Below are 13,250 nucleotides of genomic sequence, written 5' to 3'. Positions count from 1 at the left end.
TTTATTCACATTTCATGCCCCATGCATGTGGTACCATTTTAATAGACCTAAACACAGTCATACAAGAATTTAGCAATGTATTGGTTCTTTCATTCTATACATAAGAAAATGCTAACATTTTACTGTCTAACATAAGGGACCTCCTACAGAACAGGTGATCAGTATTTATTGAATGAGTTGTTTTCTGTATTCTTCATTTAAATTAAGCTTACTATTTTGTTATTTTCCTAGAACCAAAATGATCTGATTTTTTTAAAGTTATCAAAATTTCTCTTCATCTGACTTTGCTTAGATGAGTATCTTACATACTTTCATAACCACATTTCTTCATAACCACATCACAAATTCTACTTTATAGTCTAGCATCATCCTTGAATTTTTAAGATCAGGAATTGTTGTAATTTCTTTCTTAATTTTATATATTTCTCAAGAAAAGTGTCAAGCAGAGTGGGATGGGGGGATGGGGAGTGGGAGGGATACTGGGATCCGTGGTGGTGGGAAATGGGCACTGGTGGGGGGATGGGTATTTGATCACTGTATAATTGAGACCCAAGCACAAAAACTTGTAAGTCTAAAACTGCACCTCATGGTCTCACTAATAAAAAAAAAAAGTGTCAAAATGAAAGGGAACCAATAAGACTTTAGATAACACTCTAAGCACCGTAGCACTGCCCTCCCGTTGTTGATCGATTTGTTCGAGCGGGCACCAGTAATGTCTCCATTGTGAGACTTGTTGTTACTGTGTTTGGCATATCCAATACGTCATGGGGAGCTTGCCAGGCTTTGCCATGTGGGTGGGATACTCTCAGTAGCTTGCCGGGCTCTCCGAGAGGGGCAGAGAAATCGAACTCGGGTTGGCCGGGTTGGCTGAGTGCAAGGCAAATACCCTACCTGCTGTGCTTTCGCTCCAACCCTGTGCTATCACTCTGGCCTGAGTTATCAGAGAAAAACCAATGGAAAGTATTCATGATAAAAGCAATTATAAATTCTTCGTGATAGTATGTGGGGTGGGGGGTGGGGGGCAGAGCGATAGTAGAGTGAGGAGGGTGTTTGCCTTGCTAGTGGCCAAACCAAATTTAATCCCCAGCATCCCATATGGTCTGTCCCCTGAGCACTGCCAGGAGTAATTCCTGAGTGCAGAGGCAGAAGTAAGTCATGAGCACCACCAGATGTGGAGCAAAACAAACAAGCAAAAAACCAAAAATACCCAGCCAAAAACCTCTACTTTGATAAAACTTTTTAGTACTCTGTGTGTCAAAACGGGAAATATATACAAAGCTCTTTGCATTCTATCAAAGTGTAATGGCTGTTTCAAGAAAAAGTACTCCCTTTGAAAGGTCAATTTATCCATGAAAAATGAGATTTTTTTTAAATAGCTGATAACCTAATTATTCAAACTAGGATATTAAGCAGGCATTATTCTCCACTTCACGGAAGATAACAGATTTCTTTATTGTGATGACAAAATTTAAGCTTTCCAACAGAAATTAGATTTTAGAAAATGTGTATTCACACTTGTCATCTCAAGGCCTTTCCAACACAAAGACTTCTTTTAGGATAGGTTGTGATATTAACAAACATGTGGCTTTTGATATCTCGAACAAAAGAAGTCCAACAGTCTGAAAGACCTATATAAGCTCAATAAACTGATACTGTAGAAATAATCAATAAATAATCTGAGAAAACCACGTACGAATATAAGAGTCGTTCAAAATGAAAAGTATAAAACAGACCGCTGGAATTTAGTAGAATAGTACAAATAATTCCTTTCCAAGCTTCATATTCTATTACTCATTTAAAAAAATTACCACTTGGGTTGGGAGACAAAGGACCTAACCTGATGACCTCTCACTATCTGTCTTGTAAACCATAATGTTCCAAAGTAGAGAGAGAGTATAAGAAGGAAACGGCCTGCCATAGAGGCAGGGGGTGGGGTGGGGCGGGGGTGGCAGGAGGGATACTGGGGACTGTGGTGGCGGGAAAGCCACACTGGTAGAGAGATGGGTGTTCATTTATTGTATGATTGAAACTCAATTATGAAAGCTTTGTAACTGTATCTTACGGTGATTCAATAAAAAAAAAAGAAGAAGGAAAAAAAGAAAACTTACCAAGTAAGCAGATCATCAAAGCCTAAGAAAAAAACCCTGTCTACTTAAAATTAAAACCAGATTTTTAAAATGCCAAAATGTGTCAAACAAGGTATGAAAACACTCAAGCAAAATACTGATTAATTTGTAACTACTAATGATCTTTTTAAAGCAGTACCAATCAATATTTTATATAAAATGTAGTAGTTGACCTAGGTAAAGATCTACAAGTAGATAGAAGGCTTCCATTCTTAATCTACCTAAAATAAGGACAAAATTTTTATTTTTTTTTTCTTTTTGGGTCACACCTGGCAATGCACAGGGGTTACTCCTGGCTCTGCACTCAGGAATTACTCCTGGCAGTGCTCGGGGGACCATATGGGATGCTGGGAATTGAACCGGGTTGGCCCAAGGCAAACGTCCTACCCTCTGTGCTACTGCTCCAGCCCCAGGACAAAATTTTTATACAAAGAAACAATGACACTGGCGAGCATGAAGTAAAAACAATTAAAGATACTTAACTTGGTGGGAGATGGTAATGGAACAGGAGAACTAAAAAGGGCATGAATTCAGAGTGCGAACATTTACTCAGAACAGAAAGGTGCAGTGCTGGATAAGAAGTTGAGGCACCCATTTCTTAGAGTTCTCCTTCTAGCAGATGACAGGCCATCTTTACTTCATGACTTTCACAATAGAATTATAAAGGGAAAAAAAGCCATTTATGCAAAAGCATAATTAAGGGCACTGTTAAATTCTAGTGGACTGTTCTTCCTCTCCAGTCCCAGTGCGCTATGTGTGTCATGATACCCAGCATGTCAGAGCTGCTCTAAGTCAGAGAGGCTTCAGGAAGAAGATATTTATTCTTAAGTTGTACATTCTCAGGTCAGTCAAGAGAAACTGGTATTTCCCCTTAATTGTTAACTCCCAAAGCCAGTCATTTATAATGATTTTTTTAAGTTAAATATGTCTACATTCAAAGAAGTACTATAAGGGGTTTGGGGGAGGGGGTCACTCAGTTCTGTCCACTCCAAAATCACTGTGACTGTCCTCCTGTTGTTCATCGATTTGCTCGAGTGGGCCCAGTAACGCCTCCATTGGAGACTTTGTTGTTACTGTGTTTGGCATATCAAATACGTCACGGGGAGCTTGCCAGGCTCTGCCGTGCGGGCGAGATACTCTCGGTAGCTTGCTGGGCTCTCCGAGAGGGGCAGAGGAATCGAACTCGGGTCGGCCATGTTGGCTGCGTTCAAGGCAAATGCCCTACCCGCTGTGCCATCGCTCCAGCCCTCCAAAATCAAAAGAATCCAAATTGATGATTTATAAGAGGCAATGCAGATTTTTTTTGAAGCAATGCAGATTTAAAACTATTACTGCGTAATGAGAATGTCTCTAGTAAATAAGACAAAGTGCATACGTTGGAACAGGATAAAAGAGTTTTGGCTTTAAAACTATGGTTAGACTTTGGCCTTCGATTATAAAACTAAGAAACCAAGTGGTATCAAAGTGCGGAGCGGGAATAGGTGGGCAAGGGTGGGACTAGAAGCGATGTAAGAACAGTGGTGGGCAGTCCTGTGTACTCTGTGGTGGTGAAAGAGCAGTTACTTTGTATGTCAAAGCCAAAAACGCTAACACTATTGTAACACCAACCAAACTACAATGAAAAATTCTTAATCATCCAAAAAAGCATTAAAGCAATAAAATACATATATACTTAGGCAAAGAAAATAATAAGTTTCTCTTTATTACAGAAGCTACACACACAAAAGCTCAGGAAAAAAAACACTGAATTTCCAAAATCCAAACTTCAGCCTCAAAATCCAGGCTGTTGATCAAACTTACAAAGACCTAGGTTTCATTTAAACAGGACAAAACCCTATCATTGACTGCATGTAGAAATCAGATTCACCCATCTGAATACAACAGGTAACTGCATCAGACACGGTCTGAGAAAGTGACATAGGTCAGGGTACGCTGGTCAGTTTTCAAACGATATAAAAGTCACAGCTCATCAGATAGAGAAGGGAGCACAAAATGAAGGGTGTTGGGAGGATTCTACCAGGATGGGAGATGCATGCTGAAAGTAGACTATAGATCGAACATAACTGCTACTCAATGCCTCTTTTGCAAACCACAGCATCCAAAAGGAGAGAGAGAACAAAAGGGAATGCCTTGCCACAAAGGTGGGGTGGGATGGGGGTGGGGTGGGAGGAGTGGGAGGGATACTGGGATCATTGGTGGTGGAGAATGGGAAATGGTGAAGGGATGGGTACTCGATCACTGTATAACTGAAACTCAAGCACAAAAATTTGTAAGTCTACAACTGTACCTCATGGTGTCTCACTAATAAAAATTTTTAAAAAAAATGTCATAGCTCGAAACACAAGGCTCAATTTTTAAATCAATGATACAGTCTAAGTCTCAATCTACCACAACTTCTTCCCTTTGTTCACAAGCAAATACAAAAAAAAGATTCTTGGGGTCCTTTTCACAGAATAGGGGTAGGAACTGAAAATAGAATTTTTAAATTTTTAAACATATTTTTCCCTTAACCAGTACTTATTTTTTATCACCAAGAACCCCAATATACCACCCCTCCTGCCCCTCCCAATGCCTGTGAGGCAGATGAATTCTAATTAACACTCTATCTACTTTGATTAGATTCATTGTTTCAACAAAAGATGCACCATTATTGTTTAGAGTTTACACACCCAAATAGACCTGCTGAAAAGGCATTGTGAAATAATTTGTTTTCTACAGCTAGTTACAAAAAACAAATGATGTTGCGTGGTGCGATTTTGGATTTCTGATATTTTACTTATTAAGCCTGGAGATTTTTCTGCCAAGAGCCAGATAATTACGAGACTGGTTTCTGTGGCTCTGGAGCCATGGCTGTGCTGGAGAGCCGCTCGTGGGGGGCAACTCGTGATCTCGGTAGGGTGTGAAGGACGAGCCTGGAACGAGCCCCTTCCCATGAGGTTTTAGTTGCCCTGTCACCACTGGCTCATACCTGCTATCCAAAAAGCTCCGAGGTGGCTGCCATCTTGCTGTCCAGGGGGAAAAAGGCGGAAGGGAGCAACACCCTTTCCCTACCGGGCAGGCATGGTGCCATGGATTAACACATAGTCCATTCACTTTTCTGCTGCAAGCTGCCAGGCTCTGCATTAAGTTCTTGTGAATTTTTAAATTTATAAAGAATTTTATAAATTTAAAAATTTTATAGCACTGTCTGTAGCACTGTCCTCCCGATGCTCATTGATTTGCTCAAGCAGGCACCAGTAACCAGTCTCCATTGTGAGACTTGTTACTGTTTTTGGCGTATCGGATATGTCACAGGGAGCTTACCAGGCTTTGCCGTGTGGGTGGGATACTCTCGGTAGCTTACTGGGCCCTCCGAGAGGGGCGGAAGAATTGAACCCAGGTTGGTTGCATGAAAGGCAAATGCCCTACCCTCTGTGCTATCGCTCCAGTCCCATAAATTTTATAAACTTAGTAAGAATTTATTTTTAAATTTTTACAGTTTTTTAAGGGCTGGAGCGATAGCACAGTGGTAGTGCGTTTGCCTTGCGCGCAGCCAGCCAGCCGAGCTGGGTTCGATTCTTCCACCCCTCTCGGAGAGCCCGGCAAGCTACCAAGAGTATCTCGCTCGCATGGTAAAGCCTGGCAAGCTCCCCGTGACGTGTTTGATATGCCAAACACAGTAACAAAGAGTGTCACAATGGAGACGTTACTGGGCTCGCTCGAGCAAATCGATGAACAACAAGAGGATAGTGCCAGTGCTAGTTTCTGCACCTCTGAGCTACATTTGCCACTTTTCACTTTGCTGTACTGAGGCTTAAACTCAGGGTCTCACACATGAGAGGCAAGTGTTCTACCATTCAGCTACCTCTTGACTCTTTGCATATCTGAAGTAGGTAAATCAAAATACCCTTGAATCCCAAAAAACTAACCCAAAGCCCCCTTAACTTCCAATTCAAGTTAAAGGTTAACTCAAAGCATCCCAACTACCTGAAATGATCAGGAAAATTTCCAAACAGTAATGTTTCTGAAAGTACTCAAATCACTGCTAAGCGTTTTCTCAGAATTTATTTTTAAATTTTTACAGTTTTTAAATTATGGGGCTTGGGGACACACTCAGCATGCTCAGGAGCTATTTTGGATTCAGCTAAGGAATCACTTGTGCTCAAGGGACCACATGCAGTGCCAGGAATCTAACCAGGGCAGGCCAAATGCAAGGTAAATGCCTTAACCCCCTGCACGGCCTCTGCAGCCCAGCACTGCTAGATGTTTTTACCAACCAACAGTGATTTTAAAAATCAGTGTGCACGAGGGCTGGAGAGAGCACAGCAGGTAGGGCGCTCGCTTGCATGTAGCTGACCCAGGTTCAATGGTCCCTTGGCAACTCAAAGAGTCATCCTTGAATAGAGCCAGGAGTAAGCCCTGAGTACAACTGAGTGAGGTTCAATAACAAAACATATCACTGTCACTGTCTTCCCGTTGTTCATCAATTTGCTCAAGTGGGCCCAGTAACATTGTGAGACTTGTTACTGTGTCTGGCATATCGAATACGCCACGGGTAGCTTCCCAGGCTTTGCCGTGCGGGCAAGATACGCTGGGTAGCTTGCCAGGCTCTCTGAGAGGGGCAGTGGAATCAAACTTGGGTCGGCCATGTTGGCTGCGTGCAAGGCAAACGCCCTACCTGCTGGGCTATTGCTCCAGCCCAACAAAACATAAACAAACAAAAAAAGATTCAGTGAATTTTTAGTGTATAAGTCAGGTTTTGAAACATGACATCATACCTCCAGATTGAGAAACAGAAGGATTAGAAGAGTAAATAAATGGTTAGAACTTGCCCAGGGTCACAGCAGTAAGTAGCGAAACTTGAAGCACACTTGAGATTCTTTTATTTGGGGGAGGGGGGTTTTGGTAGTGGAAGAGGTGTAGGGGATGTCTGCCAAACAGTGCTCAGGGCCCTGAGAGGCCACCTGTAGAGATACTCAGTCCAGCTAAGCAGGCTCGACAGGCCCAGGAGTGCTGGGGATCTGCAGTGCTTGGGGGATTATATGGTACTGAGGATTGTACTGGGGGCCTCCACATGCCAGGCAAACATCCAACCCCTGAGCTACTTTCGTGTCCTCACACTTAGATTCTTAATTTAAGCAGTGATAGGCATAAAGCAGATCATATGCATTCCTATGCAATAAACTGCTCTTCTGAAAGCCAAATTGTCCTTTGTGGTTTTTTTTTGTTTGTTTTTCAGCCACACCCTGGGGGTAACTCTCCAGCAGAGGTCAAGAGACCACAAAGTATCAGGAATCAAACCGGAGTCCTGCATGCAAAGTCCTGCACGCACTGAGCTGTATCTCCTTTGATCCCCCAATACCATTTTAACTTATCTTTATAAAGTATGGAATTCCAGGGCTGGACTATTAATATCGAATCCAGTTGAATCCCTGCCACTACATGGTCCCCAGAGCACCTCCAAGAGAATCCCTGTGCATCGGGTGTGCTACAAATCCCCCAAGACACCCCCTCTCCCAAAAGTATAAAATTCCTTCCATTAAAACAGCCACAAGAAAATTTGCATAGAAAATGGAATAAAAGTATTAAGGATTTAATACTAGATTTTCGTTTATTCAGAACTCAAAAGTAAGCACGCTTATTTTTTTACTCTTTATATTCTCTTTAAAGAAACTTGCCCATAACTATTTACAAAAGCATTTTGTTAATAATTAAAAAGATAGCATTATTTACAATCAAACATAAAATTTCCAGATTGCTTTAGGGTGCGAAGAAGAGTTTGGCTTTTTAAAGGAAAATGGTTATGGATTGCAAAGGTCAAATTATAAATCAAGTATATCCCTTTAGTGTAAAGATACACTAAATACAATGCATGGCATAATAACAATGGCACTGAATGTTATTCAAATGCCAGCAAAGTCATAGATGTAAAAAAGCATATTATTTGTTATCTTAAACCATGAATTCCATGTTAGCCTCTGATCAAGAGCAAATATACATGCTCTTAATGGAATGGCTAAGTCTTGATTTTGTTTTAAGAATCAAGCCCTCTGGTTACTAGATTATACTAGGCATATAATCAGGTCTTCTCTGATCTTACCTGCTGAATCCTCCAAATCAATCAGTTTGGGCATTAAGCTTTCAGGGAGTTTTTCTGGCAAATCATAGCCATTCTTCCTAGCAACTACCAGATGAAAAGCAGCACAAAACTCATCCAGTGTCAATGCTCCATCTTTATCAAAGTCTGAGAGTTCCCTAGAAGACAAACTTATTATGAATACAATCATACTCTGCTTTGGATCCTTTTTGTGTCAAGGAGAGAAATTCTTTACCAGAAAAAGCACAGTACTGAAAGAACTCCCAGAGAAGGCAAAATGTTTAACTAAGGGATCAAGACCTGGGAAAGATGCACAATTCTTTCAACTCCTCTATCTACTTGAAATTCTCAAAATAAAATTCTGAAAAATAGCCCCAATAAACAAGGTCACCAAAAATTCCTTTAACCCACATTCATTTTGCAGAAACAAAATTTAGTTTGAAAGTCATGCTTATTTAAAGTCACTGTAAGTTTTTAAAAAAATTGTTCATTTTTATGGGTTTAATTCCCTACACTGCAAAAAACAAGAGAATTTTCAAAAATACTTAAAAACAAAACAAAAAGAAACACACTACACAAGAAAGCAAGGAAAAAACCCAAAAGACTAGCTTTTATTGCATCAAAGTTCTATGGTTTTAAGGCAAAGTTCTTCTGTTTTAAGGCATTTAATAGAATTAGAAGGCATGCTACAACAAAAATAAAAACTGGGCTGAGCACATGCTTTGCATACAGGTTCCATCCCTGGCACACACAGCCCTTGAGCACAGAAGGAGGAGGGGCCTCCAAGCATTACCAGGTATGGAGCAAGAGAAGGAGAAGGAAAAGAAGGAAGAGAGGAAAGAGGAAAGGAGTGAAGGATGGAAGGGAATTCACAAATATTCTCCTTCCATTTCCTAGTTACTTACTACACCCTGAACTCTTAAGTAGTTTGTACACAGTGCTGGGTCTTGACTGTTCAGTTTTAGATACTATGTATCTACCACCTGTTGTAGCAGACTGCTCTACCAGCTGACTGCTCTACCATGTAAGTTATCCATCCACTCAGCTACACTGCACTATTATGCTCATATTAAAACCAAAGAAACTAACAAATATTTATGAGAAGCCTCACTTTTCCCCCCAGACATTATGTGACCAACAACAAACATCTTATGTTGAGCATAAATATTTTTCGCACATTTTTAAAGAACTACTGTTCTATTTGCTTTCTAAAAAAATGAGAAAGAGGATGGCTGTATTATACAAGTAAAACTTGGTCCTTTAAGAATATTCTAAAAAAAAATAAAAAGAATATTCTCAAAAAAGGTTTTCTAAGAGTTTGTTTTTTAATAGCTCAAAAAGCTACCAATTAGAAACCCCTTTGAAACCACCCACATTATCCAGCAATGATATAACATACTTACCAAATATGAGAAAGTTCAAGGATAGGAAGTTTTGATTTTGTAAAAAATTCTTTAGCTGCAGATCCTGCAAGATTAAAAGTGTTTCTCAATGTTATTCTGAACGGAGAGACACAAGACTACAATGGGAGGTTAAGAGTCTAAAGCTTTTTTCGGTGAGAAAAAAGCCAACCTTAATATATATAGAAGTTTCTGGTTTTAAATGACTCTAAATTCTTTTTAGACAATTCGAAATGTATAATAATCTCTAACCAATAAAGCCATTTCTTTTTTTTTTTTAATAACGCCATTTCTTTGAGATTATAAAATTGAGACTACTATCCTGCTCCATCTGAAAGAATTTGTTTTTAACAACTCACCTGGAATAAATCCGTTCAGATCAGGCTGAATGGTTTTAAACTGATTTACATAATACTGCCTTTGTTCATCTGTTATTTTCCAGGGATCATCATAACTACTGGATTGCCTACGAATTTCATTGGCAGTTGTAGCTGATGCTACAGTTCGTACTGTTGTCTGGTCCTGTAATGAAACATGTTTCTCCTCAGTACAGTTAGATCTAACTATGTTATCAATGGACCGAGATTGCTAGGTTACTTAGCTTTGAAAGTAAAACTTACTTTTTGTGGATGTTTACAATTACAAGAAGTCTTCACAAACTCATCAGCAAACAAAGTATTTGTTACAATCAGGTTACTGAATGTTCTCTGCACAGTGATTATATAAGTGTGTTGAATGATCGCAATATGTAAGCAACAGAAAGTTATGAAAAAATGTGCTAAGAAAGCCAAGCAAGTATTGTTACTAGATGGAGAAAAATCTTTTTGATTTCACGGTTGTCTTAAAAAGGAAATCAGCCAAAAGTTTTAGTGAAACATTACAATGATAAACAGACTTGAAGAAAAGGCACAGAGCAGAATTCTGGCTTTTTAATAAAAGAGTGAGCTTGCATTTATAAAATTTGCAACAGCAAAATATGAAAACAATGACTGCAGCGATACTCCGAATGAAGCAAATAAAAATGCAATACCAATAAAATGTCACACCTGGACAGAAGCAGGATGCATGGTTAAAAGAGTACTGGTTGGTGGAGTATCTGCGAAACTGACCCAGTTATCTTGCGGTGGAGGTGGAGAGTGCCCCGACCACACTGTGTCACCGGCAGAAGAACCTGCAAGCAGAACGGGCAAACAGGACACTGACTTTTGAAGAAAGGGCCGGACTCCCTGTTTTCAATTACAACCAACCAGCATGCTATCTTTCAAACTCTAACGCTGAAGAAACACAAACGATTTCTAAGCGGAACATTTTCTGTCAACCTAAGATTTTGTCTCCCTTAGATCTAAGTAATATTGTGCTTCTCTTGTCAATACTGTGACTAATATAATACTGAGGCAGAATACTGTGGGATGGGAGTTATTTTTTAATTTTGCTTCTAGGTGAACCTGATAATTTTTTTTTTTTTTTTTTTTTGCTTTTTGGGTCACACCTGGTGATGCACAGGGATTAGTCCTGGCTTTGCACTTGGGAATTACTCCTAGCAGTGATCGAGGGGCCTATGGAATGCTGGGAATCGAACCCGGGTCGGCTGCATGGAAGGCCAACGCCCTACCCCACTGTACTATCACTCCAGCCCCTAATAATTTTTTTTTTAATCTCAGCATGATAGAGATTAGGAAATGCAATGACAACTCAAAGTGGCATCCATTTATTTCAGAGCTGGCTTTTGCTTCTACTGAAGGTACTGAACTGATGATTAAAAACTGTCTTTGAGGCTACTTTCAGAGGGATGCTGTAAAGTTTCTTCCAATTCACAACCCTCCACGAAAGCCACAGAAAGTTCTGGAAAAAATGAATTCCTAAATACCTGACTGTGCGTCCCCCGCAAAGGGAGACCAAAAGGGCCCGGGTCCTGGGAGCGTTCTCTCGCTGCTGCCCCCGCTGGGGTGGCGGCTGTGCTTCCTCCAGGTGTGCGGAGAGGTCGGCGGGGATTGCTGCGGGGAGACGACGGGGGACGAGGGCTCCTGGAGAGGCAAACGACCGTCTTGAACTACAGATTCTCAGGCAACATTTCTCACCGTGGCACCCTGTGAATGTCTCAGTGCCAGGGTCCCCATTGGACAACAGCCGCTGACATTCCCGCACGTGCTTACCTGCTGATCGGTGGAGGTGCGAGGCTGGCCGGCCGCATCGTGGCTCGCGGGTCCCTTCTTCACCTGCCCCCGGCCAGGGGGTGGAGGGATGACACCGGAATACGAGCCCTGGCCTTCAGAATCGGAAGAGTAGGACGCAGTGGGGCGAGATTCCTGTTCGTTCTTGGAAGCGACAAAGCGTGGCAAGGGGAGGTCCTTCACTGTTAACCGAGAAAATAAGTGTTATGACAATAGCTGTCACTCCACTGCACGTTGCTTCCTGTCTGCAACACATGCGGCGCTGAGCGGATCTCAGGCACTGCATGACCCACTATTCCCGGTCCTGCTGGGTGTGGCCCTTATAAGAAAAAATATAAATAAAGATAACCTGATTACCCTGTATCACTTTCACATTAACCCTGTGAAGTCCTTCTTTCATACCTAGGGAAACTGAGGACTGGAGCTGTCCAGATTGCTAGAAGTAACTATTAAGCTCTGAGGCAGGTCCTGAAGCCCAGCTTTTCTACTCACTAACTTTCTACAGCATTAGTGCTCTTAAATAAAACACAGGCTGTCACCAAGTTTGATGAGGCTTTAACATTATTCTAGACATCGTGGGGACAGAAATTCCTGAGAATCTCACAATTTCACTCACTAAGAATACCACAAGATATTAGATAACTACCCATATCAGTCTATTTGAGACTTGGACAAGAAAATAATCTACATACAATTTTATTTATTTCTTGTCTTTTTGGTCACATTGGCTGCGTGCAAGGCGGGTAGAGCGTCTGCCTTGCACGCAGCCAACATGGCCAACCCGAGTTCGATTCCTCCGTCCCTCTCGGAGAGCCCGGCAAGCTACCGAGAGTATTCGATATGCCAGACACAGTAACAACAAAGTCTCCAATGGAGACATTACTGGGCCCGCTCGAGCAAATCGATGATCAACGGGAGGGCCTTACTTTACTTGGTCACATTAGATGATGCTCAGGGGTTACTACTGGCTTTGCACTCAGGAATTACTCCAGGTAGTGCTCATGGACCATACAGGTGCTGGGGATCAAACCCAGGATGAAACCTTGTTACATGCAAGGCAAGCACCATACCCTCTGCACTATCTCACTAGGTCCAATTTTCAATTTTACAGAGATGAAAGAAACAATTTCTCGGCAGCTCAACAATAAAGTGTACTTTTAGATTAAAACAGCAGCAGAGAAAAATCAGTTTTAGAAGTATAATTCCCCCCATCATCTGACTACCTGCATATTTCTTTAGATGCTTCATACATAGGAGGGGAAAACTTTAAGCTTGTTTATATTTATATCAAAGAGTTCAAATGTACCTCAAAAGAAAGTAAAATCCTTTTTAGTTTATTCTTGGTTTCTGGGCCACACTCAGGATTTACTTACTCCTAGCTCTATGCTCAGGGATCCCGGGCTGTACTCTCTCAGGACCCAAGAATATACATTCTTAACTTTAAAAAGTGTTTCCCAAAGTGGGTGGTAGTTCCCCC

At 41.2% G+C, this 13,250-nt stretch overlaps 1 protein-coding gene across 6 annotated transcripts in view; it reads right to left on the bottom strand.

Annotated features, from left to right (window-relative positions):
- Positions 1-13,250, bottom strand: part of REPS1 (RALBP1 associated Eps domain containing 1) — an 86,840-nt gene that overhangs the window by 26,961 nt on the left and 46,629 nt on the right. For 5 of the 6 annotated variants that reach the window (XM_056126150.1, XM_056126151.1, XM_056126152.1 and 2 more), the window contains exons 3-8: positions 11,756-11,955; positions 11,470-11,626; positions 10,649-10,773; positions 9,962-10,124; positions 9,606-9,669; positions 8,206-8,360 (exon numbers count right to left, since the gene is read on the bottom strand). In XM_056126150.1, the coding sequence (XP_055982125.1) occupies positions 8,206-8,360; positions 9,606-9,669; positions 9,962-10,124; positions 10,649-10,773; positions 11,470-11,626; positions 11,756-11,955 (864 nt within the window). The remainder of the gene's footprint in view (positions 1-8,205; positions 8,361-9,605; positions 9,670-9,961; positions 10,125-10,648; positions 10,774-11,469; positions 11,627-11,755; positions 11,956-13,250) is intronic. The other variant, XM_056126153.1, reaches the window with a different exon arrangement.

Source organism: Sorex fumeus, unplaced genomic scaffold (assembly GCF_029834395.1).
Source record: "Sorex fumeus unplaced genomic scaffold, SorFum_2.1 ptg000061l, whole genome shotgun sequence".
Lineage (NCBI taxonomy): Eukaryota > Metazoa > Chordata > Mammalia > Eulipotyphla > Soricidae > Sorex > Sorex fumeus.
This window is presented reverse-complemented; position numbering and strand designations above follow the sequence as displayed.